The sequence below is a fragment of the Achroia grisella genome, unplaced genomic scaffold (genome assembly GCF_030625045.1).
Source record: "Achroia grisella isolate CSIRO2021 unplaced genomic scaffold, CSIRO_AGI_Agris_v1 utg149, whole genome shotgun sequence".
NCBI lineage: Eukaryota > Metazoa > Arthropoda > Insecta > Lepidoptera > Pyralidae > Achroia > Achroia grisella.
The window spans coordinates 2470237-2497521 of NW_026712644.1; the positions used below are offsets into that span (position 1 = coordinate 2470237).

The following is a 27285-nucleotide window of genomic DNA, read 5'->3' on the forward strand; positions in this document are numbered from 1 at the left end:
CACTACGGTATCAAACGTCGGTCGTTTAATTTACTATGTGAAGTTTTATTTAATACGTGAACCAAAACTTTGTACCCCTTTTTACGGAATTTGTAAAAAGGGGTACAATGTGGGTAACGCTGCCTTGCAATTAAAATTCATGGAATGGCAACACTTGACGTGATATCAACGAAGCTTCATTATTATAATATTAATACGTGAACCAAAACTTTGTATCCCTTTTTACGGAATTTGTAAAAAGGGGTACAATGTGGGTAACGTTGCCTTACAATTAAAAGTCATGGAATGGCAACACTTGACGTGATATCAACGAAGCTTCTTTCATTATTATTAAATTATACGTGAAGCAAAAACTTTGTACCCCTTTTTAAGGAAATTGCTCGGAGGGAGGGGTATAAAATTTCGCAAACTTATAGTTTATACAAATAATAAGCGCACAATGCTATTATTTTAATTATGCATAATAAATACATTAACTCAATAATAAACATTACAATCGAGGGAACACATTGACTGAGATAATGTAACTTTATGCATATGCGTTTTTTCTGGAACTTAAAAAATCGTATAGCGACATTCGAACTATCTGATCTCTGGTCTAGATTAGGTCAGTCCTCAGATTGCCCGAATAGAATCAAACAGAGTAAGAAATATATATTTCAAATTCTAATGCTTTATTTGTGTAGTACAAGTTAAAATATATTTTCTTTATCATAAATTAAACAACCGACTTGCAGTTTAATTTCTAGTGAATTAAAACTGTCTATGATTGACCTGAAAATCCGTCTACTTCTACCAACAAACCCCGCTTGCATCCCCTTTATTGTTTTATTGGTGTTTCCAATATCCCAATTCAACCCACACATGCCAACCTACATCACTCAATAAAATATACATAAAATAGTATCTACTTTATTCATAAAAGTTTAAAAAATACATATAGCCATTGAAAAGTTTTTCTAGTTATTTTCAGTGCTGGCCGTAATCAATATATTATTTAATCAATTCATTAATTTGATTAATTTAACAAAGTAATGATAATTTTGATTTTTTATTAGCGTTAATCATTAATCATATTATTATTGTTAAAAATATCCTGGTCAATTCACTCAAAAGTACTTCATTATATAGAAAGAATGACTGAGTCCTGAAATATAGATATTTTCTATACCTACCTCAGAAGAAAGGGACTTTATAAAAAAAAATGTACTAAATATGTGAATAATAAATTATTTTTATTATTATTTTAATTATATCATTAATTAATATTCTTCATTAATCATTAACACCCAATCAAGGCCTAGAACACTAAGTCTATGTATCACCTTGATTAAGACTGTTTCAAACAGCTTCAATCAAAGTGAAGCTTTCAATAGATGGAGCTTGAACGAAAATGGCTTTGTAGAAAGTAATTTGCGTGACGGAAAGAGAACTACTAATGGACGATTTGTACAAAGTTAACTTAGATGAAATTTGTCTTGTTTTTCACAATCTGCCAAATAATCATATCACAAGAAATGATTAATATTATTTACTTTAATAATTATAAATATGATCATGTTTAACTAACTAATAGTGCCAATAAAATTTTTAATTAAGATTTTTAATCATCTTTGCGCCAACACTTTTTTTAGAAAATTTGAAAGAATGCAAAACTGTCCAATGGTTAAATGGTTTTTTACATTGTTGTATTTTTTTATGAATATTAGTAATGTTATTAGCTTACTTACTACAACTATTTGTTTAGGAATAATTTGAGAATTGAAAATATATTAAGTCCTGAAAAGAAAGATGGTGAATTTCCATAGTCAATGTATCACAGTTTCAAAATAAACCACTAAAGCATTTTTGGTATATTAAAATCTTGATGAAAGGCTTTTTATCATAAAAATATAACATGAAGGAGTGAAGTAGGGATGAAACTTTACAAAGTTTCATCCCTACTTCACCCCTACTTTTATTATATGAAATATCAATTCTTTTTAAAGTATAGGACATAAAACTCATAATAATTATACTTAGGGTATATGAATAAAGATATAATTTCTAATTCTAAGCGATTGAAGTTATGCTATTGGCTAGCTTACATACATTATCTCATATTTATTATGAGCCCAGAGTGTATATAATAAAACTTTACTTGCATTCTATAATGTATATATATAGTGTACCCTGTGATTGTGGGGCGGACTTGCTCTGGACTTATGCAAGGGGTTGCCATATGTGGACTTTAGAAACATAAAAAAAGTATATCACATCATACAACACATCTTAATAAATATGTTTTTCTAAACATGTGTAGATTAATATCTTGTTTTTATACTACAATGGTGGCAAACTAGCATACGGTCCATCTGATGGTAAATGGTTACCGTAGCCTATGGACACCGATGAACGGTGAAACACCAGAGGTGTCACGTGAGCGATATCGACTCTTAAGAAATGCACTTATTAAAAAATTGTACAGATTTCTGATGCACTTGCTGCTTTTTTACGTAATTAATTATATAAATATTATATCATCATTATGACATTAAATGTATTTTTAATTATTTCAATAAATATTCAAAACAGTATACATTTAAACTAAAGTTTAATAATACCAATATTTTTTAATTACTTTCAATATTCAATAAATAAATATATTCAGAAACTATGTAAAATTCTTTCTTTTATATTATGTATACATAGTAAAGTTATTACTTACCCAAATATGAAATAGAAATTTAACTAATATAGACAGTTAAAAACATTATGTAAAAATTGTGGATAGCATAATTATGTCCTATATTGAACACAATATATTTTCTTTTACTAATAGTTGTGATACTAAAAACTACATTTACCCCAACTAATCTATAAATGAAATTTAATTAATAACATAAAAACAATCTTATTTCTATTAAAAACACAGTATCACCTCACAGCTAATATATTAAATTATTATATTCTGCATCTTCCCATTTCTAGATTTTACTTTAATATTCTATCTAGTCTATTAAAGAATAAACTTTAATATCAGATACATGACTTATAACACCACCTATTTCTATATCAACTAATTAGGTATTCAATTTCTAACATGGGCTTGCCCTACACAATCTACAGGCGAGCCAACGCCGCCCGAGTCGCGGTAGAAAGTTAATCATCACATCGCGACTCGGGCAATTGCGCTCATAGGTACACTGTGTGGTTTTTTTAATGGGTAGGAATCGCACACACACATCTTGTCTCCCCTCTAGCCGAAGTATGGTCAATTGAAGAATTTTCCAGACGTTAAACAAATGTATTATAATTGTAATAAAAGCTATCATTAGTAAGTTACAAAAATTTATGTCAATAATATTCATATTCAATCTTTAGTATAAAGAGAAAAAAAGAAGGAAGATAAAGACTATATGATCATACAGGATTAAAGAAAATTTTCAAAATGGAAAGATACAGAAAAAAAAAGTAAATTAGTGTGGAAGTGTAGTGTTTTTTATACTGTCTGATATGATGATATTAATCTTGTCTGAATCGCCATTCCTTTTAAGTGACAGAATAAAATCATTAAGTTTAAAGTTACATATATTTTCATATAATTACAAAACTATATATAATAACAAAAGTAAAATAATGATAGACATATCCCATGCTCAAAGAGCTTTTGTTTTATAGGATCATTATAAGAAATTGAATAAAATCGACATAAATAAATGCAATCCTCAAATTATAATCGATAAATAAATAAATATTCAATCATCATCATCATCAGCCCACTGCAGTCCACTGCTGGACATAGGCCTCTCCCAAGGCACGCAACTGGGCACAATCTTTAGCCCTTCTCTTCCAGATTTTACCCGCAACCCAATATATGTCATTGCTCCACCATTTAATTAATATTCAATATTGATTAAATAATTATTTAATAAACATGTATTCAATATTTATTAAATAATAATTATTAATTAATTTGTATACAACACTTTATGAATGCCATGCAATCATACCTGCTAAGTCTCCTGTTAGATGATGTACTCTTTGGCTCTTCAATGGATGCAGTCATGGAGGTCTCCATTGGGTTGTCTTCCGCATCCAAGAGCTGGATCTGAGTCTGACGTACAAACACACCATAGTTCTCCTCACACTGGAAAACAATACATCAACCTTTCATGTGACTACCTCGGTGATCTAGCAATCTAGCACACTACCTTACTTCCGATGGTTGCAGGTTTGATTCCTCAAACAGTACAAACATTTGTATTCATGACTAAGATTGTTTTTTCAGTCTCTGTGTTTTCTAGATATATCATGTATACCTATATATACATAGATTACTATGACATTTACAAATTAAACATAATTAAATATATATATATATATTTATATACATACACATTTATTTGTGGATTAAAGTTTTAATAATAATAACAACAACTTCTGCTTATCTAGTCTATATGGTGCTTTGCTCTTTTAAATAATTTTATTATTAATTTTTGTATAAGTGTGTGTTATAGAAAAAATATGAATATATAACCAAGTTAAACAATTAATAAGAGGAAATAAGTCATAGTGATTAGAGCAGACCTTCCTCTGTATTTCATAATTTTTTAATAATAATCCTTATCCTATATGGTGCCTTTTGCAATATTTTTCATAGCATCTCCACTCCTAGTGGTCACAGCGTAATGTTATATTGCTTAAAGCCTTCTCAACAAATGGACTATACACACACACAATAACACAAAAATTATTTTTCAAAGCTAAAGAAATACAAAGCACTGCAGTAACCAGGATATAAATAATAATAATAATAACCAGGATATACATACCAACATTATTAATATCAAAGTGTGAGTATTGGTCAATTTGTACCTTAAGTAAAAATACTCACCCTAAAGTATGCATGTCCACGAACTGTACCATTATTCTTGCCTTTTGGTTCATCCAATATTACACCAATCCATTTCCCTGTCGCAAACGTTGGATACCCAACATAGGCCACAGATCCTTTCACCTCTCTACCAACCACAATCACCCGCTGGCCCAACGTTAGCTTCTCCGACATATTTACTTATGTCTTTTCATATATAAACTGTAAATTTCAAATATGGGCATTTATATATGCTTTTTGAACCACAGTAGAATAAAATAGAAAAACATTTTTTCAAATAAACTTAATTTAAGCACTTCTGAATAGTCATATTTATCAGTCTTTTAATCTACCACTAATTCGGGAAGCTATCTGATCACAAGAAGAGTGACCAAGAAACTTGCGTGTTGCTCTTATAAATAATCATTGTAACTTTACATTTTTAATTCAAAACATATGTATACAAACTACTGACTAGCACTAATTTGGTTAATTTACAATTTGTTTAATGTTTGCTGTTGTAGTGGGAACAAGAAGTATAGCAGTGACATCTCTCTATAATCTTATAAAAGATCTTGGCCTGTCCAGAACTGCAGTAATTTCTACACTAGATGTATCCAAAGCTGCACTAGCAGGCTCCTACCAGATTTGAAATCAAAAGAAGTATAGAAAGAATATCAAAATGTACAGTTTTCAACACCCATCTAAAAACTTTCATGCTTAATTTCTGATGTATGTACCAGGATGAGCTAATAACACTAAGAGTAATTAATCACCTGACCTACATGCTCATTCTATCATTTTGTCATTGGAGCCGCACCTGTGTAAACTGTTAACACAGGCAGGCACCATTCCAGCATCAATAAATAAAACAGACCTAATGATGAATGGTTATCATAGTCTATGGACGTCTGAAGCGCCAGGAGTGTAATGATCATATTCCCAAACCATTAAAAATTTTAATATACCCCTTTTTAAAAACCTTACAGTGTATTCTCTCGATAAAACCTGTGCAAGTAATTCTCTCTACGATCGAAGTGTATGTAGAAATTCCTCTGAAACCGCAAAGTAATTCTTTCTACATATAAAGTGTGCGTGGGAGAAAATTCTTAAAAACCGTTCACTGTACGTGATCACTTGGGTTCCAGGGTGTGAGAATGAATTCCCTGTCGATTGCGAGCAGTGCGATGGATGAAGGGAGCTGTAGACATAATGTCTTTCGTTCTTTCTTTCAAGCAATTCCACTGAACACAATACCTCGTGTTGTAAATTGAAAAACCGACGAGTATTAAAATTTGAAAAAAGAACACTGCGTACCTGATTTTTATAAAATAAAGTATTTTGAGGTATTACAGAGATTTTATAATATTCAAGTTATTAAATAGATATATTTAATCATTTATGGAATATAATTTTTACTAATTTATATTATAATGTAATATTAATGTTTTAAAATCAATTTAATAACATTGTAAATTGATTGCTGACAAATTAATTATTTTTATTGAAAATAAGAATTAGTCAATACAGTTGTCACTTGTACGATGACGTCTGTATTTGATATTTGACAACATAAATTTTGGTGAACACCACAGACCAGATTATTGTGTTCTGCGACTACGTCTGCATTCGTTGAATTTGTATTTCGAGTACAATATTTTTTATTTGGTTTTTACTCCTTTTATTTTTTTATTTACTTAATTGAAATGCTAATTCCCCAGTTTATGGTCAACGGTAAACGTTGCTTATATCAAGCATAGGACTTTTTACAGGGCGGACTCTTTCGAGTCCAAAAGCACTGGAAGTACCTACCTAATTATCTTTTTTTTACATACTAAATTTACTAAAAAATATTTTATTTTATTACATGTCTAGATTGTTGAATGAACATAGAGGTTCATATACATACTTGTATTTGAGTAATAAATTCTATCATTGTAACAAAATATATTGATAGATTAAAAGTTACGTATTAACATCATGTCGTTTGTATTTTATTAAAAATATCTATTAAAATCTAGGTAATTTCACTCGGAATATCTCCCAATTCAACATAGATTCCTTACGAGTTCAGCAGTAAGATTCTAGAGTCAATAGCTTTTGTCCTTTCTTTGGTCATTAGTAACATAATTCGTCTCCTGCAGCCATGCCCGCGCCGGTTCCAAAAAGGCGTGGTAAATTCACCATGAATTGATGACGTGGAGGTCAACCTGATATGGTACCTACTGGGGAAGGGGATTTTTAATGATGTGGCCTTATGATCCCATTCTAGCAATATACCATGTTAGGTTGACATCCATGAGGTTTGCCCTGGAAACCATCTTTAGCGCAGGCGGGTGCATCATTTCATTATCATCCACTAAAAAAATCTGATTGCTGACAATGCGGTTATTAGTCCACACCACTAACAATCTCATTCCCCAGTCACATTTGTTTCGTGAATCTTTCATACATTTTTTCGATTTCAAAGATATACTCTTTCTTACTGGCACCAAATACTCTATTTTTTATTAAATTTAAGAACATAAAAAATGTAACCGTCTGAATAGGTTACGGTTAAAAGTACAAAATGATGCTTTTTAGAAAAATGTCATTTCCCATTCGGTGAATTTGCAATGGACCTCTGGATTGCCTACCTGTGTTACAATATAGTTGACGACTGTCATGAATAGGCCTTACCTTTTTAGTTTAGTTTAGTTCTTATTGTTCTATTTAACAATTATTCTTACCATTACAAAAGAACAAAAGGCATTAAACTTTTAACGAATTTCTACATACAAACCTGTTAACAACTCTCTACTTTCTAAGGCAGTACAAAAGTATCTATCTGCTTACTTAATTACGTGTATAGAGTTTTTCGAAACAAATGAAATAGTATTTCCGCCTGCATTAGAGGATAATGTTGTTTGAACTCTTCATATAAAGAATAGTAGACCCATGTTTTTATTTAACTGCTATAGTTTATAAATTACCATAATTATTAATTATGGTATATAATTAAATGATAATAACCATTGCCTATATATAATAATAATGGACAATCCACTCAGCGCCGTCTAGACCCAAGCAAAGCAGAGCTTGTGTTATGGGTCTAATACCCATTAGTAAGACTGTGGTAACCACAGATAATATAATATTACATAGTGGTAACACAGAACAACTCACACAGCGCCATCTAGTCCCAAACTAAGCAGAATAGGGGGCTTCTTGTGGATGATAATGGAATAGTGCACCCGCCTGCGCTAACGGTTTACGCTGGTGGGCCACCAGTGGAGGATGATAAGATGAACATGAGGTCAGGTCAGTTAGCCCAACGTGACAGATTCACCAAGAATTTATCACGATGGTTTCCAGGGACAGGGATAGTTAGTGATGTGGACTAATGATCCCATTGCTAGCAATGTACCTACCATATCAGATTGACCTCCACGCAGTTCCCCCTGGAAATAATCGTGATAAATTCTTGGTGAATTTGCCAAGATGTGCTAATTGACCTGACCTCATATTCATCTTATCATCCTCCACTGGTGCCCCGCCAGCGTAAACCGTTATCGTAGATGGGTCCACCATTCTATTATCATCAATTACATAAAAACTAAGCAGAATATGTGATATGGGTTCTAGACGACTCATATTTTTTTAAATAAATGAATATACGAAGAAAATACCCAGACCAGTGAAACAATCATACTCATGCTCAGTACGAGGAATCGAACCTGTAACTAGACTACCATATTCTAGCAATGTACACTGTCAGGTTAACCTCCACGCGGTACCCCCTGGAAAAATTCTGTTATATTCCAAGTGAATTTGCCACGATGACTTAACTGACCTGGTCTCATTTTCAACTTGTCATCCTTTACTGGTGCCCCGCCAGCGTAAGCGGGTCACCATTCCATTATCATCCATAAAAAATACTGAAAGAGTAATATTTGCAAGTACTATAACGACAGTTAACGGTTATATTTGTGTATTTAATATATTTTATAAGTTTCTTTAATAACTAGTAGAGAATGCTATTATTCTGTACCAGCCAACCTTAAGCCCGTCTATTCTATATAATTCAATAGATTTTTGATAAATAAATAACATACACATAGTTTACTGTGGGCCGTATTGAATTGATGTGTTGTGATTTCACAGCTATCGACCTCGTTTATGATCGTTCGTTACTACGCAAGTAGCTACCTAGAATTGGCAATGATAGAATGACTCATTGCCGCCGTTTCCTTGTTCGCTCGAGCGAAAGAACACGAACTTGTCCGTTGCTTCGATAGTTTCAACTAAAACTCTGCGTCTAAAATACCTCATGGTGACATTTTACAACTACTTACACGATAATGTAATTTGTTTTTATAATAAACAACAATACAGTTATCTGTATGTGATAAATGTATTAGTTATCACTATTTTAATGACAGTATTACATTACATTACTGACTTTAATTATTTAATGACGATATTACACGTTAATATTATCTAGATTTCTAATGTATAATAATTAACTAATGTTCTTGACGTATTTAGGTTATGTTCATGGCGTGAATTTAACACTACTGTGAACATCAGTAAGGTTCAATTTTGCGCATAAAATTGTTAAACAATAATGCATTATGTTAAAATTATAGCGTCAGCAAATCGCAAGAATGGAATTGTACTGAGACCCACCTACTTTCACTGCGGAATCCCGTTATCTCGCCACCTGGCACCTGCCCGCCACGACACCCGCCGCCCAAGCAAGAAAATAACGAAACGAAACATGTACAAAAACATATTTATTAATTCAATCATTACAGAAATTTAAAAATACAATGTCGTAAAAAAAAAGTGATTTATACTATTTGGTTCGGCGTTAATTGCAACTAAAGAGGAGACGGCGCCGATACACTATACATGGGAGTTTCTGAAGGCACGGGGCGGAGGCCTGCTTGGCCTCCCAATCCTTTCTCTGTAAACGTCGGTGCTCTCTAAATACATATTCCAATTGTTATAACGCGCGCGCTCTCATTGACATGTCTATAATGATTTTCATAATACCACGGGCTTAGAAGCCGTGCACCTTCAACTGGTCAGGTTTAACTAGACCCGACTTCGTGAGCCACTGGCAAATGTTCTCGCGCTGGTCGCCCTGCAGCTGAAGCACCTCGCCGTACTCCGGGTGCTCCACAACGGTGCCGTTGCAGGCAAACTCCTTCTTGCATGCCCGCACTATTTTCTTCAAGTCATACTCCGAGGACAAGCCTTGAACGGTAGTTAGCGTCTTACGCCCGCTCCGTTGCTGGATCCGGACATGCACTAAACCATCTTGGACGTCGTCTTCCGAGCTTTTGATAGCATCGGCGAATGGGTCGAATGTGTTCAGATTCTGGATGGACATACGATTGAACGTCGCTTCTCTTTGTTCCAATGAAACACTGCGATACGACGCACTTATACAATATAATTGTGTCACTGATAACGCGCGTTTGTGCACGACCAATTTACGTAAACTCAAAAATGTAATGGCGGATCGGGCCAAAAAATGGGAATGTCACGCGGAGGCGGAAATAATGGAAATATCGACCGCGACCATAGACAATGAGTGAACGATAACCACAGAACATCAATATCCTATGCATTAACACTATAAAGCCGGTCTACACACGCTGTTATTTTTTCAAACGTTATGACTACTGTAATGTAGAAATACAAAGTAATTATCCTTTCAATTTTGCGTACAATTTTGGAACATAGTCGTCATATTGAGCTAAATAAAAGTTTCCTGCTATAGGTGTTCCCAATTTATATTGCTGTGCAAATTTTGAAATCGAAAACTTTCCTCTTTTGTCCCCCGAATTATTCGGTAATTTCGGTACTTTCGAAAAATCACATTTATCTGGTTGTTTGTAAAGTAGAAAAATGTAACGATGCAATCCTGTACCTTTTGGAGGGCCAGGACCGATGTAATCAGACAACACTTCCCCTTTATTCATATCTCCTCCATATATATTTCCTACAAGCCAGTGAGCCCACTCTCTGAACTTTGGATTTTCACGACTTGGAGCATCAGGGTCGACCATAGCTAACGTATAGTATTCCGATTCTTTAAAAGCCCATTTTACTATGGGTTTGTCTTTAACTTGAGTTGGCGTTAATTCCTTACCATTATTCACACTTACACCACTAGGATATTGAATATCCAGTAGCTCCAACGGTGCTGTATTAAGTACATCGGGTACTATACAATGTTGTTTGAAAAGATTTTGTATTTCAGACATAAATAATATTTCACTTATGAGTAGATAATATAATTTATAAAATAAACCAGGTCATGAATTTAAAAACACTAGTTTCTATCGTTATTTCACAAAAGAAATTTATGTGACAGAGAGTAAATATCATTAATTTACAAAACTTGGTGCCTAGTAACCAAAACGATTAAATTGTCCTTAGAATCAGAATGATTTTTTTATAGAGAATACTGGCTGAAATAATTGTAATAAATAATATTTTAAATTTAATTATTTAATTGAACATATAAATTAAAAACATCGAATAGAAACAGACTACCAACTAGTTTAGTTTATTTATTTAATTAATATATAGCCTTTTACTTAATGTCTAGACGGAGCATAAAAACGAAACGTAATTGTCTATGGTAAACTGTGGTAAAATGCGGCCTTTATGTCCGTTTGGATTGATTTTAAGTTATGCATACATGATTGTAATGTAAATTATGTATATTTCTTACTATTTTTCCATCATAGGGCAATTTCAACCTCAAAATGAAGGAGAATAAGATGAAAAATAAAACATAAGAAGCCTAATAAGTATTTTGTTTTTTCAGATGCCGATAGAAAGAGATGTAAACAACCATATATTTAATAGGTGTACTTCAATAATTTTCACTACTCTATCTATATAAGTAAATAAAAGTGATAATTTTAAAGAGCAATTAATTTCAAAAATAGTTCCTAGATCAATTTAAAAATATTGCAGTGGAATAGTATCGTAAAATTGTTATGAAATTTTAATGCTATTAACTTGAATTCTAATTTAGATTACAACTGTGCCCGCGATTTCACGCTCATTTGTTATTCCGATGCATAACTAAGTTAAGGTAGAAGTTCCATCAAAATTCTTTTAATTTTTGGGTGAACGAGTAACAAACATTCGCTTTTATAATATAGTTCTTGTGCAATTTAAAAGGGATTGATTATATCTATAATATTTATTAAATTATGTAATAAAAACATGTTTAAAATTAGTTTATTATATACATTATTAATTGATTTTTCATTTCCATTTAAATTTGTTTTTTAATAACTATAGTCTCATGGTTTAGTAGTTTAATACAGTTACACTGAACAATCGCAAGTTTGATTCTGGCTAAAACACGTCGTGTGTTAATACACTAAATGACAGGCATACATTATTTTGTCAGGTTCAATTCTTTTGAAACCATCCAGGAACCCACATAGGTAAAAAAGTGTATAACATACAAAATTTCATCCAAGTGATAAACTTAGATGAAGTAGATAAGATAATGATCTTGGATGAAACAGTCATTTCGGAGGACATAGCTGACAAACACAAGTACTAATTATATTGACTAATTATATTTATTACTAGCTGTACACGAGACTTCGTCCACATGGAATTTAACGTCATATTTCTAAAATAAAAGTAGCCTAAGTTACTCCTTATTATATCAGCTACCTGCCAATAAAAGTACCCTCAAAATCGGTCCATCCATTTCAGAGATTAGCCAGAACAAACAAAAATTGTTTTGGTGTATGTACCATATTTATATTCATATGTATGTAGTAAAAAAATGCTTATTTCAATAATACAAACAGACACTCCAATTTTATTTATATGTCTAGATGTATAGATGAATGGTTTGAAGCATTAAAAGATATAGTAAAATTACAATTATAAGTAATGGAAAACTCAACAATGTTTAACCAATTTTCAAAATTTTACAACGTAGGATATGTTATCAGATATTATTTTTAAATCAAGGAAACTATGGACTAGGTATGTAACTGTGAAAGAGCCACATGCCAGTAATGTACATTTTGACAGCCTTTGAGGTGTTCTGATTATAACACCATCTTTCCTCTAATGGTTGCAGGTTCAATTCCTCACACAATCAATACAGTTGTAATCATGCATAAGAGTACAATTATTTGTATTTGTCTAGGTCTTCTCTATGTATCCTATATTTATTTACAAAAACGTAATTATTATTATTAAAAGTAATAATTAGTCTAGTACCCATCACATATGCTCTGCTTAGCTATAGAATAGATGGCACTATATGAATTGTTCAGTGTTTATTATTTACTAGAGAACCATCCATACTTTGCCCAGATGCATTACATATCTATAATTTCCTTATGTTATTCTATAATATAACACACATGTAATATACATATAAACCTTCCTTTGAATCAGTCTATTGCTGAAAACTGCATTTAAATCCGTTATGTAATTTAAAAGATATTAGGAAACAAATAGCAGCCGCATCTTTTACTTTACTATATATACACAATACTATATAAAGATTATAAAAAATGTATTGCTATGTCATTTTCTTTTGCTTTGCCTGTGCTAACATTATATCGACGGTTATAGGTTCCCTCAGACGTCTGCCAATACTATCAGCTTTCAACTGTACAACTATCTGCAGAGTATTCCTCAATCGTTTCTTCAAATCATCTATTCGGTGTTGCCGGTCCATTATTTCTGTTGTGAAGTCCTCAATTTCTTTACACACATCTTCCTCCGCAATGGGAACAGTTGGTTTCATGTTACAAGGACGCTTTGATATTCTTTCTAATTGCAAATCCAATAATCTGTTTTCCATTACGGATATTCTACGTTCGTAGTCTATGCACATTTTTCCAAAACGTTTTCGGGATTCCACCACTACGTTCATGAGATTTTCACACTTCTCTTCCATCGTAAGGTCTTCAATTTCTGCAAAGGTATTTATTTAGGGGACAAATTGTATCATAAAACATTGTTCTACAAACTTATATGCACACATATTTACCCATTATTAAGTGGTGTTATGCGTAAGTATCTTTATAAACTTGATATTCAGAGATTTGTTACAATTAAATGATTAAACATAAACAGTTTCAAAAGTAAACAAAAAGTTATTTGAAATTTAATATTTTCGATCTTTGAATTGTAACTGTTAATGGGCGTCAGTTTTATTTGAATGTCAATCATAGATCCGTAAAATTCAATGTCATTCGAAAGTAGACAGGTACGTCTATGGCATATTTTGGGTATTTAATGAGGTAGATTAAATGCTACATCGAATAAGAATTACGAAATATATGATTATTATGTCACAATTTAATTAACGAGTTATTACAATTATCTGTTCTATTATGTACTTTCAGGAAACAAATTATTAATTAACAACGTAATTATTTTAACAATATAAAGTTGCATCATAAAAGACCCACAATGCTTTAGAAATTGCCATAACTAAAATAAGAATTGAATGTAGTAGATTTATAGCCGTCTAGGAAACTGATAATAAAATCAAAATCTATGGAGTCACAATATGAACACTGTTCTTAATCATTTTCATAAATTCTTCCACTGAAATCTGAAATAAAACGAAATGTACATTATATATTAAAAAAAAATATATTAAAACAGTTCTAGAACTTTCTTTGTTATGTGATAAAAGGATTAATACCAAAATTTCATTATGTAGTGAATCAGCAATGTTTTATTATTTTAGACAATAAAATTGAGGGTTTTAGCTGTGTATTAAACAATACATGCTAACGACAATTACCATTAATTGCTTTTGTGATTTTAAGTTGACATCACACGTATAATTATATTTTTAATCACAAAAATATTGAATTAGGAATATCAACAATTAATTTACAGTAGTACAAGCATCTGTTTTCCACAGTTACATTTTTAATCATATCTTTTTTGAAGCTTAAGAAAGTACTAATAAATATATTTATTTTTAGTTAGGTATAGTTAAAATTTTATAAAGTTGTGAGACTTACGAAGCCATCGAAGTCTTTATCAGCATCGTCTATCATTTCTTCGATTTCTTCATCTGTTAAATACGTTCCGAGTATATGCGTCACATGTTTTATATTCTCAAAACTTATAAAACCTGAAATTATTTATAATCTCGTATAAATGCATACTAATAATATAAATGCAGAAGTGCGTCACTATCCGCGAGCATGTTTGTTTGGCACATTTTCTCGACTATCCAAGTAAACGGTTTTTAGAGAAATTCTCACATACTCTCCTCCCTAGCTGGGGACAAGCTTACCGCATGTCTTTAGATAGTATAAAACAAACTCGCGACTTCTTTCTATTCGCATATATCTTTATAATTAAGCAACGAATTGTAATGTAGTTTTCAGGAATAGATAGAGTAATTCAAGAGGAAGATTTATATGTAGGTATATTACATGAATATTGTAGTACAGAACAAGCTGATAAATTCTAAGATTTGTAACGCATCCGTGCATAGCCGGGACGGGTCGTTAGTATTATATGTACATATAATACTTTACCAGTATCGTCTGTATCAAACAGACGAAAACTTTTCATAATATCCCCATCACTGTCTTGGGACATGACCTTTCTCATGATAGCAGTTTGAAAGTTCTCAAAACTGAGCTTTCCCGTGTCACCTTTGTCTACAGCATTAATCATGTGTTGAAGTTCTTCTTTCGTGGGTTCGTATCCTGAAATATTTAGAACACTATAAATTCCTCTAGGGGAGGGGATTGTTAGTAATGGATAGGGGTGTAGCGGTTCCAATGCTAGTAGGTAATATACCAGAGAATTGTTAGCAATATGGGATGACTACTCCATTGCTAGCAACGTACCTGGTCACCTCTCCTCCACGCTGTTCCCCCTGGGAACCATTAGTAATATACCATAGAGTGTGGTAAGAGGATAGTTAGTAATGTGGGCTGATGACCACATGTCAGATTGATCAGGCGGTTCCCGCCGGGAACCATCGTAAAAAATACGTGACAATTTTGAGAAGATGGGATAAATGATCCGTCTTTCTGCTCATCGTATAAACCCCCACTGGTCAATTTCAAAGTCTGAGTATTTAATTATCCTTTTACTTACAGGTATATAAAATCTCGTGTCAAAATGAATGCACGTGTCAAATTATAATAATCCTGTATTATTTTATGTCAATAATATATTTCATACCTAAAGCTTTGATGGCAACACGAAAATCAGCTGATTTTATTTTTCCTTCCCCGGAATAATCCAGAAGATTGAATGCACGTCGCAAATCATTTTCCTGATGAAAAAACATTTTTTTTATATATTATTTAAACTTCACCAAAATATACATGCCTATCTGTAAAAATGATTTTGGTAACTTGGTATTATAAAGCATATGAAATTAATTATCAATTTTATTGAAATAATGGAACAGAAAATTCAAAACACATGGGCTATAATTTAAAAAGATATTATGTAAATTGGGCGAAATAAGGCGTTAAGTCCGCCATATGTACTTTTACCTTGGTATTTTGTACATTGAAGTTATATAAATAAATAAAAAAATAAAAAAATATAATGATAAATGTTAAGCAAGTGTGATTCAGAGGAAGTGTAGCGGGTCAGCTAGTATTAAATATTAGTGTTACTTGTATTTCTTAGTACCTGTTCAGGGGTTAAAATAAATTTTGCTTGAACCTCTTTTTCGTCTGGCGATGGGTAGTCCCTATTCTCAGTATCTATATCAGAAAACTCCGCAGTGCCTGATATGTTTATATCATTCATTTTAAAACGATGACAAATTACGTTATAAATCTATGCAGTTACGCCTAGCAACGGTATTATCGATTTAATAGACTGATATTTGTGTTACAGTAATGATTATATCAAGAACAAGTGTCAGTATGCACTTTATAAGGATAGGTATAATAAAAGAACATTTTTAGGTACACGGAGAAATATTCCTGACTATTTGTACCCACACAAAATAAATGCAATTGCTCTTAAAAATAATTATAAAAAAATAAGATTTACCTATAATGTAGATATCTAAGTGTAATAAAAGTAAAATATTGTTAAAGTTTTATATAGTTTTTAATAATTACAATATTATCCGAATTAGAGTTGTCTTACTGGTGAGTCGCATCAAGATTCAGACGTTATGACTTATAGTGTTGAAAAATATATTCAATTAAAATTAATTAAATATTTATAACCATTACTAAAAAATATTGTTTACCTACTAAATTATTATTACTATAACGTTATTTTAATAACCTGTTCTCGAGTAAGCACTAATCTAGGCAGAACAGTTTTCTCTATCGTTTCTTGTTCAGCCTCTGTATTAATTTCTATTTCACCAAAACTTTCTTCAGGGTTCATTATATTTTTAGGTAAGTCTATTTAAAAGTAGCGAAGAAATTATAAAATTTTTGAAAAGAGCTAATCTTATACTAGCTACGAACAAGAATACTGTTATAGTGTTCTTTTCTAGAAGACATTAAGCTGACAGTTTTATTTATCCGAAGCCAGTGTTTTGAGTAATTTTCAATTTATATGTATAAGGTTAATTACTTAAATTATTCCTAATATTATTTATTGAATATATTAATACACGCTGCTTTAATTTATAAATTATAATAAAATTAGTGCTTTGAGATATCAACGTTTATTGATTATTAAAAACAAAATAGTAGAATTGTACTTGTTGTGTTGCGGGCAACATTGGTAGAAACCGCCAATCGCCATTTGTTTTGAGGTTAAGTTCCTCAAAAAGACGCCGCTTTTGTTTTTACTTTTTAATACAAAATAACACACAAAAATGAAGCTAGTTAGATTTTTAATGAAACTCAGTCACGAAACAGTGACAATAGAGCTGAAGAACGGGAGTGTAGTACATGGAACTATTACCGGCGTCGATGTTGCAATGAACACGCATCTGAAAGCAGTTAAAGTTACATTGAAAAATAAAGAAGAACTACAGTTGGAGACATTAAGTATACGCGGGAACAACATTAGATACTTTTTATTACCAGACAGTTTGCCTTTAGAAACTTTGTTGATCGACGATGCTCCCAAAGGGCGCGGTAAACGCGAGGGCTTTCCAAGAGGCGGCGCGAGAGGCGGACGAGGGCGAGGACGCGGAGGGCGCGGAGGACCCAGGGGCGGCCGGGGTGGCCGTGGTCGTGGACGGCGATAAACGTTTACCTCATAAGTCAAGTTCCAAAATATTTGTGATGAGTTTCAAAGTCTTATTAAGTTAGGCTATATTATTAAGTGTCTGGTGATTTCCAAATAAAACAATCTGAAGTTCTCCTCTGCAGAATGTTATGTTTCTTCACAATACAGTGTAAATTTGTATTAAAAGTGTGTTTTTAATTTTATTATCATCCTATAAAACAATCATAGACAAGCAAATTTGTTACAACTTTTATTGACAAATAATTACATTGTAAATTGTACTTGAATCTGTGGTCAGTTCCCAAAGAACACCGTGAGAAATTGCATAGGTTTTAAAAATATTCTTAATTATTACAGTGTAAGAGCAGAAAACATATTTTATTTAAAAACATCATTTTTTGCAGCTTATAAATAGATTTTCTTTCTAAACAATTGTAATAAATTACATTATTAAGGCATAAAAAAATATTTTGTGATTGGGAGTGTCAAGCAAGTTGATGGAAAGTTATAATAATTACCTATAAACATCACAGAATAGCATCACTATAGGAAAATGATATGTGCCATGTGTATGAGACCATGCAGTTTTACTTGATTATTCAGTTATTTATTTTTTTCTAATATAACATCCTTCGTAAGGGTGCATATCTTTAGTTCGTGAATTAGTTTAGATGAGTGCTCTGAAAGACTAAATATGTGAAGTTATTATCACATCTTTTGGTCTTTAGTTAATTTGATATAATGTAAAAAGTCATTAGAAAACATGAAACTCTAATCATGAGAGAAGGAACTAATACAATGTAATATTGCAACAATCTTAATTGGGCAATTGAGTCATAAACTCTTAAAAACATGAAGACTAAAGTTGCAAGTAAATAAAAAGTTTAATAATTTTTATTGTTCAACAATAATAATGTAATTTTTTTTTATTTACACTTTTTCTAATTGAGGCCCAGTAAACAGTCTTATAATGCCTTTGACTATAGAACATATATGATAGTAATATAGAGTAATAAATAACCGTTATGACTATTTTTTATTTATATATTTTTTAAGTAAGATAAGTATATTGGGTTGCACTAATATTCTGTCTACAAATACAAACATGTTTTATCAAAGTTAATATACAAATTGTGACTAGGTAGATGACTCATCTATGCTACAAAGCAGTTTGCCTTGTAACCTTTTTCTAGTATAAAAGCAGAGATAAAGCAGTGAAATTACATGGTACGGATGTAGAACAACTTGGTCCAACAATAACAACAAATAAAGTACCGTAGACAACATGATGTCATGTTTGTGGTGCTGGTGTATAGGTAATTTTCAATAAGTTTATTTTTCTTAATTTCTAAATAAAATTTACACATTAATTAAATGATGTTAATTTGTAATATACTAATTAAAATCTACATCATTATATTTAATTTCTTGTATTATTACACTTAATAAAAAAAGTATAATAAATTGTATTTTTTTTTGGAAATTCAGAGTTGATTCAGGAATGTTTGTTTTATGTAGGTAAATATGACAGTGAATAAGGAAGGGCCATTATAGGGTAAAGGTAGGACATCCTAATAATTTATTAATTATTATTATTAGGTTTTTTTTTTCCTATTTTGTTAGTAATTGGTATTGCAGTTTTCTTATAGTTATGTAATAATGTCTAATATATCCCTTGTGTTACCATTTCTGAAGATTTTGTTAAAGAAAGGCAATCAATGAAGGATACATTAGGGGTTTTTATTATTAGTAAAAAAAAATTAAAAATTGAACTTTTACATTTAATATCTGAACATGACCCAATAACTATCTATATGGTCATTAGTTCCCAGTACTAGTAGAACTAGTGAATAGTACTCATTAGTATTAGTATGTAATATTATGTTATCTGTGGTACTAGTAAACGTGTCACGATAGGTTAATTGATTTAATTAAATAAAGTTAATTAATTAATTAACCATACCTCATGTTCATCTTACCATCTTCCACTGGCTCCCCGTCAGCGTAAACCATTAGCGCAGATGAGTGTACCCTTCCATTATCATCCATTAAAAAAAATGTAATAAAACACCTAGACAAATACAGATAATCATATCACATTCGGATCGCAGCCTCATCACAAGAAGAATGAGCAGGAGCTTGCGTGTTGCTGTTTTAAATAAATGTTTAGCGTAAAAATTACAGCTTCTTTTTTATATATATGTAGGTGCTTTATTGCACTTTTAAATACCTGTTTTGAATATATGTTATAAGTTTTGTTTACAAAGGAGGTCTTATCTCTAAAAGAGATCTCTTCCAGTCAACCCAAAACAGCGTGACACGGGAAGTGGTGTGTGGCTCACAGGAGTGCAAATAATAAAATTAAGAAAAGATAAATTAAAAATTAAAACTAAAGAATTAACGTCAAATGTGATATATAACTACAAGTACAAAGTACATGTAAATACAATATAAAAATATATTTATATACTAACAATATATATATTTATATACACATAAATATACATACAAAAATATATAACATAATAAACAGATATATACATGAATAAAAATTAATACATACGATTCTATAAATGTAGTGCGATTATAATTTTTTCTTGAAAGAGCCTATAGAAGGACTTTCTTGAATGTGTAAAGGGAGTGAATTCCAAAGCTGAGCCGCACGAAATGAAAAAGAATTACCCATAAATTGAGTTTTACGTTAATTCCTTAAAATTATATTATTAATTATATTCCGCTATAAAAGTTTAAAATGATAATTATTTTGTTTTTAATCTTTTTGAAAATTATTACATGTTACTGGCAAGCAAGTAAAAATATATAGAGACAAAAAAGAAAAGTATTTTTGTGACAACATCATAATGTGAAATAGGGAAGTTTTATATAAAAGAACACTATGTAATTTTTATAATAAAATAGAAATTGAAAAGAAAACAGTAAGTCTAAAACTAAATATAAGTATTTAGATATTGTATTTTTTATAGTAGTAAATCACGGTTCTCTTGTAATATATTACAATAATTTAAATATGCGGCTTGCCTTATATTTGAAAGCTTACATGACGGTGGTGTAGAGATTTAGCATACCACCTGCCTTCCGATGGTAGCGGGTTCGGTTCCTCGCACAGTACAAACATTTGTAATCATGAGTGTTTTCTGTATATGTATGTTATGTATTTACAAAAAAATGTGTTTATATCATCCGTCTAATATCATAACACAAGGTATACTCAGCTCGGCATATTTTATTATATGGAATGGAGCACCCGCCAATAATATTTTACGCTGGCGGAGCTCCAGTGGAAGATGATAGAATGAGCATGAGGTCAGGTCAGTTAGCTCATTGTGACCAATTCACCAGGAATATAGATATCACTATAATTTCCAGGGAGAACCGCGTGGAGGTCAACCTGACATGATTGCTAGCAATGGGATCGTTAGTTCACATTACTAACAATATCCTCCTGACGTTGACAAAGTTTCTGACTCTGTCCTCCATCTCTGATTAATTTAGTTTTTATCGGTGTTCCCATCACCGGAAAGTTGCACAAAAATTAAAATACAATCATTTTGTTTTATATCAACAAGATTTGTATCAGAGTAAATCGCGGTAGTAAACCACTAAGCCTGGACCCTCTTAATAGATGTTAAAAAATGTTTCATCTATACATATAAAAAAAAAATGTCGTGTCTGTTTGTAATATAGAAATAACTGTTTTTTACTATACACATGCGAATATAAATACGGTACATACACCAAAATGACATTTTTTGTCTGTCTGTCTGTTCCGGCTAATCTCTGAAATGACTGGACTGATTTAGACGGATTTTTATTGGCAGGTAGCTGATGTAATAAAAGTAACTTAGGCTACTTTTATTTTAGAAAATGAAAGTTAAATTCTACGCGGACGAAGTCGCGTGTACAGCTAGTTAGTAATAAAATAAGGTGCGATAACTCTATACTGTAGAATAGAATAGAATAGAAAATCATTTATTCAAATAAACTTACATTGAAGCACTTTTGAATAGTCATTACATTTTTTAATCTACCGCTCGTTCGGAAAGCTGTCTCATCACAAGAAGAACGAGCAAGAAACTTGCGTGTTGCTCTTTTAAATAATTTTATTATTACTTTACATTTTTAAGTTTAAGTGTGTAATGTTACTACTGTAATATTACTGCTAAAAATATTTGCCGGTAGAAATGACAAAAACACCAAAAATGACGCAGGAGTACCTTAATTCAAGGACGGTTCGCTCTGGTGATGTGTTGGACACGATTTGTCGCATTATGGATGACGATGGCCCCCAACCGATGAGGAATATGAAGCCGACTCAGGTGATTACAACCACATTGTAACTAACTTTTACCCGCGGCTTCGCTCGCATTGAATCAATTAAATAAGTATCGGAGAGGCAGCTAGATGGCGCTGATTTATAATTGATTTATGATTTCATTACTGGCCGTTAGATGGCGCTTAAGTAGCAAAATGTTTGTTTTATTTTGGTTTTTATAATAAAAATATAGCATTGAAGCAGCTATAAGGGTGAAAATTGAGGGTTGCACGTATTTTTTAATGCAAAATCATAATAAAATAAAAATGAGAAAAAAAATATTGTCGAAATAATAAATTTAGGGGTACATATATATATATATAACATTAAAATTTTTTTTATCTAGATTTATTTTGGAGTTTTTGTTTTCAGACATTTCAACCCCATTATTGCATATAAATAAAAAAACTAATCGTAACAATTCTTAAAAATAATAAACAAATAATAAATAATCGAAAAAAAAAATAAACCCTTATAACTTAGGTGTATCAAAATAGATAGTAGCCGATTCTGAGACCTACTGAATATGCATATAAAATTTCATACAAATCGGTCAAACTGTTTCGGAAGACTAGAATAGAATAGAAATCATTAATTCAAATAAATGACTGGAAAATTTTATATATAAGACTAGCTGTGCCCGCGGTTTAAATCGCCTGAGTTATCTATATGTTATTCTGATGTATAGCCTATTATATATTACTGTAAAGTTTCATCAAAATCCGTTAAGTCGTTTTTGAGTACCAACCATCCAAACTCACAAACTTTTGCGTTTATAATATTAATAATAAAATCTAAGAAAGGAGCGCAGCACAGGGGCCGTTCAAGTATTACGTAATCAGATTTATTACAATAATAAATAACCCCGCCATCCCTCTTTTCAGGTAAAGTAAGCAAAGCTCTTACTTCCGTCGCCCCATGCTTACGTAAACATTTTTCAATTAATGTATTGTTTTTTAGCATAGACAATGTGACGGTTGCCATTCCTGTAAAAAAATTAATAACTACCGATAACGTAATCATTATCTAGAACACTCTCCACGTCATCCATAATAAGCAAAGCAAAGACCCCCCGATCCCCCATATTGCTTACGTAACACTTGAACGGCTCCTTAAGACCATGACAGTTAAACGGTCATGATGGGCTGGATCTACCTATGGACTTTTTCGGGCTGCAGCTCAGGGCCCCGAGGATACCAAGGGCCCCCATTTCCCACTGAAACGATATTTAAAATATAGAAAAATATTTATTTATTTATTTATATACTCATTATTGCACCAGGAAAATTACATTAATAGAGTAATTAAAATAAAAGGGTACAAAAGGCGGCCTTATCACTTATGCAATCTCTTCCAGGCAACCTTTGGGTAGAGGAGAAAAAACAAAAGGTGGGAGGTGGCACTAGAATAGAAGAGAAAAAAAAACATAATAATAATAATGACAAATTAATAATAATGAATAACATAACATATTACATATATAAACAGTATACACCAATATTAATATTATATAATAATTATACATACATATACAATATAATATCTAGAATGTTAAAAAATCAATCAATCAGAGATCAATCAACGCAAGTGCGCGTCTATCGAAAGGAACGGGGAATTTCTGGTCGCATGTTTTTGTTGGGTGTAGTTTTTTAGTTAAGGAATATACTTAGGTAGGTCCCTAAGTAGATTTGCCCAGGGCTTCACAAATTCATAATCCGCACCTACCCATGCTTACGTAAGCATTTTTCAATTAATGTATTGTTTTTTAGCAACGGCAATCTGAGGGTTGCCATTCGTGTAAAAAAGTTAATACCGATGACGTAATCTTCATCTAGACTCCCCACCCCCCACGTCATCCAAAATTAGTAAAGCAAAGACCCAATAGTGCTTACGTCATACTTGAACGGCCCCTTATGACCATAAAAGTTGAACGGTCACGAGGAAAAAGGGTTATTTATTTAGGACAAATAGAATTAGAACAATAAAATTCACATATTTCATAGAATACAATTACTCAATTGTACAGTCAAGACATTAACATATAATACTAATATTAGTTATTACAAATTAATTGTAATAATATAGGGATATTACAAATCCCGTACATAAATAAATATAATGATTTATTATGAAAAGTAAAGGGGAAATACATTATACTATAAACTTATTTGGTAATCACTACGCGGAATATATGCGGCGCTTTATATAGATTTTGACGCAAAAAGCAAACAGCTTAATTACTTCAACATCTATTTCTAAAGAGTTTTTTAAAGCTATAGCTTGAAATTTATATTTTAGGCTGTTTAAATGCCATTAAAAAACGTTTCTTATTTGTAACTAGCTGTTTCCGCGATTTCGTCCGCGTGGGATGTAACTTTATTTTTCTAAAATATAAGTAGCCTAGAGTTACTTTATACTCAGACGATATAGTGCCTGCTCAAAAAAATCCGTCAAGGTCGGTCCAGCCATTTCTGAGATTAGCCGGAACAAACAGACAGACAGACAGACAAAAATTGTAAAAAATGTTACTTTGGCATATGTACCTACCGTATTTATATTCATATGCATGTAGTAAAAAACGGTTATTTCAATATTACAAACAGACACTCCAATTTTATTTATATGATAGATAGATAAGATAAGATGCGATGATTCTGATAATTTCTTTCCTTTGTACTTTTATTTTTTCTTCCTTTCTTTCTTTCAACCTTTCATTTCAAACAACCTATAAAGTTAGCTGCTTGGCGATAGAAATAGGTGAGACTGAGGTACCCCAAGCATTTTTTTTAATCATCGAATTTTGTAGAAGGTTCGTAATGGAGCTGAACAGTTCAGTTCAGAACATCACGGCGAATACGAGGCCCGGGGTCGGCAGAGTAGCGATCGTGTGGGCAAGGTAAACAGACACAATGAAACCTATCCCAAGATGCGTGACGAGCTGAAAAAACGTCGTTCTTGCATGGAGGTTGGTACACTATGTATACCATAGACAAATCCTACTAATAGGGGGAAAGATCGAAGATCGGAGATCGAAGATCGAATATCTGGTCAAGATCGCTGGAAGGCATTGGATACGAGCAGCGCAGGACCGATCGTCGTGAAGATTTTTGGGGGAGGCCTATGTCCAGCAGTGGACGTCTTCCGGGCTGCGATGATGATGATGAGGAGGGAAAGGGGATTGTTAGTAATGTGGACTGACGTAATTGCTAGCAATGTACCAAATTGACCTCCACGTGGACCCCCTGGTAACTCTCGTGATAAATTCCTGGTGAATTTGTCACGATGGGTTAATTGACCTGACTTCATGTTCATTTTATCATCCTCCACTTTAAAAAAACCTTACCAATTGGTTCGGATTACGGCTACTATATCCGTTTGATAAAATTACAATAACATATGCTGGTGGCCACTCTATTCTCCCTAATTTGAATTTAAAAATGTATCTGTATTTTTGTAAACATGTACAACCTCATTTGAAAAGAATGACTAGAGTTTCTTGTCAGTTCTTCCCAGCTCGAAGTCATTCCGAACTGACGGTAGATTTGACACAATAGACTTTTTTTAAACGTTTGTCTGTCTGTCTGTTTGTTCAGGCTAATCTCTGAAATGGCTGGACCGATTTTGACGGGACTTTTGGCAGGTAACTGATGTAATAAGGAGTAATTTAGGCTACTTTTATTTTAGACACAATCTTATATTTTAGAAAAATAAAGTTATATTCCACGCGGACGAAGTCGCGGGTGCAGCTAGTCTATAATAAATTACGTACTTTAGTTACGAGTCTCTGTTTAAAATGGTTCAAAGAGAAAGTATCGTATCGCTTTGTTTATTCTACCGACTATAAAATATACTGCGTTCTAAGGAATTGCTCGACATGATGTCCACGGCTATCTTTTACCATCGCACCGCTCGCTATCGACAGATAATTCATCCTCACACGCTGAACCTATGTGGTCTCGGACAGTGCGGTTTCAGAGGAGCTTGCTCCCGCGTACACTTGATTGTTGATTGTGGAATGCACTACCTGCCGAGGTTTGCTCACGAGACTACAGCATGGGGTTTTTCAAGAATGATATATTAAGGTTTCTTACGCAAGGTCGCTAAGGTCGCTAGTTATTAGTCTATATTACTAACAATCCCCTCCCCTCCCCCCCCCCCCCAATTAGTAATGTTTGTTAGTTTATTAAAAAAGTGGTCGGACTCGACATTTTATGCATATCATAACATTTTGGAGTCTGTATAACCTAAGCCAAGACGCTATAATATTTGTTTTTATTCGTAGGTAACGGTATATGGCGCGAAAAGAAGCAAGATGACACAAGTCGTCAACACGAAGCAACGTAAAGCATGCGTCAAAAAACTATCGAAATTTCAAAATAGGAACACTAAATCCGTATACCGATCGTGTAACTCGAGAAAAAAAACAAAAACACGCGGGAAAAATCGAATATCCAAATCGAAGAGACGTTCAAATCGCGCAAGACCCCGTAATCGAGTTCACACAGCGTCTACCATTACGGAGAATAATGACTGTCAAATTTCGAACTGCCAGTTATATAAGCACAAAATGAGCGGGAACGATAATTCAAATATGGAATTGTCGGCCGCCACCACAGATAATAAAAGTAGATGCGAAATGTTTGGTACAGATAACACACAAAACCCTATGCGTCTGAAATCGTCAAGTCAACTGTCTAAAGGAGGGGATATATCGAATGGGTCCGAAGCTGTTTCACTAAACCCTGATACCAGTGATCCCTCTATTACTACTTATAATAGTAACACGTCTATAGTACAGATAACACACAAAACCCTATGCGTCTGAAATCGTCAAGTCAACTGTCTAAAGGAGGGGATATATCGAATCAAGAACTATAGATCAAGAACCTATGGTGTCTCAATAATT

At 32.4% G+C, this 27285-nt stretch overlaps 7 protein-coding genes across 8 annotated transcripts in view; 2 read left to right on the forward strand and 5 right to left on the reverse strand.

The window, feature by feature from the left end:
- LOC131840651 (dynactin subunit 1) overlaps nt 1-6349 on the reverse strand; it is a 52318-nt gene extending 45969 nt beyond the window's left edge. The window contains exons 1-3 of the mRNA XM_059188826.1: nt 6173-6349; nt 4877-5077; nt 3993-4129 (exon numbers count right to left, since the gene is read on the reverse strand). Coding sequence (XP_059044809.1) covers nt 3993-4129; nt 4877-5050 — 311 coding nt within the window. The 5' untranslated portion in view covers nt 5051-5077; nt 6173-6349. The remainder of the gene's footprint in view (nt 1-3992; nt 4130-4876; nt 5078-6172) is intronic.
- A 3268-nt stretch (nt 6350-9617) lies between these two features.
- On the reverse strand, nt 9618-10377 carry LOC131840672 (eukaryotic translation initiation factor eIF1). Its single transcript, XM_059188851.1, has one exon. It carries the CDS (start codon nt 10230-10232, stop codon nt 9900-9902), a length of 333 nt encoding a protein of 110 aa, XP_059044834.1. The 5' UTR covers nt 10233-10377; the 3' UTR covers nt 9618-9899.
- A 144-nt stretch (nt 10378-10521) lies between these two features.
- LOC131840671 (protein D2-like) lies at nt 10522-11147 on the reverse strand. Its single transcript, XM_059188850.1, has one exon. The coding sequence runs from the start codon at nt 11110-11112 to the stop codon at nt 10552-10554; it is 561 nt and encodes a 186-aa protein (XP_059044833.1). The 5' UTR covers nt 11113-11147; the 3' UTR covers nt 10522-10551.
- Nucleotides 11148-12695: 1548 nt separating this feature from the next.
- On the reverse strand, nt 12696-14042 carry LOC131840699 (uncharacterized). The gene is made up of 2 exons (XM_059188888.1): nt 13896-14042; nt 12696-13819 (listed from the first exon to the last, which is right to left on the reverse strand). Exons 1-2 carry the CDS (start codon nt 13897-13899, stop codon nt 13422-13424), a joined length of 402 nt encoding a protein of 133 aa, XP_059044871.1. The 5' UTR covers nt 13900-14042; the 3' UTR covers nt 12696-13421.
- A 207-nt stretch (nt 14043-14249) lies between these two features.
- Nucleotides 14250-17326, reverse strand: LOC131840698 (uncharacterized). 2 transcript variants are annotated; one of them, XM_059188887.1, is made up of 5 exons: nt 17144-17326; nt 16070-16163; nt 15412-15585; nt 14887-14999; nt 14250-14465 (listed from the first exon to the last, which is right to left on the reverse strand). In XM_059188887.1, the coding sequence occupies exons 1-5, from the start codon at nt 17246-17248 to the stop codon at nt 14406-14408; spliced, it is 546 nt and encodes a 181-aa protein (XP_059044870.1). In that variant the 5' UTR covers nt 17249-17326; the 3' UTR covers nt 14250-14405. The 2 variants fall into 2 exon arrangements, with proteins under 2 accessions (XP_059044870.1, XP_059044868.1); XM_059188885.1 differs by lacking the exon at nt 17144-17326 and adding an exon at nt 16532-16710 and having other exon boundaries at nt 14252-14465.
- Nucleotides 17327-17580: 254 nt separating this feature from the next.
- On the forward strand, nt 17581-19246 carry LOC131840705 (probable small nuclear ribonucleoprotein Sm D1). Its single transcript, XM_059188894.1, has one exon. It carries the CDS (start codon nt 17688-17690, stop codon nt 18063-18065), a length of 378 nt encoding a protein of 125 aa, XP_059044877.1. The 5' UTR covers nt 17581-17687; the 3' UTR covers nt 18066-19246.
- A 3006-nt stretch (nt 19247-22252) lies between these two features.
- Nucleotides 22253-27204, forward strand: LOC131840819 (uncharacterized). The gene is made up of 3 exons (XM_059189015.1): nt 22253-22383; nt 25186-25344; nt 26662-27204. Exons 1-3 carry the CDS (start codon nt 22267-22269, stop codon nt 27202-27204), a joined length of 819 nt encoding a protein of 272 aa, XP_059044998.1. The 5' UTR covers nt 22253-22266.
- The last annotated feature ends 81 nt before the right edge of the window (nt 27205-27285 follow it).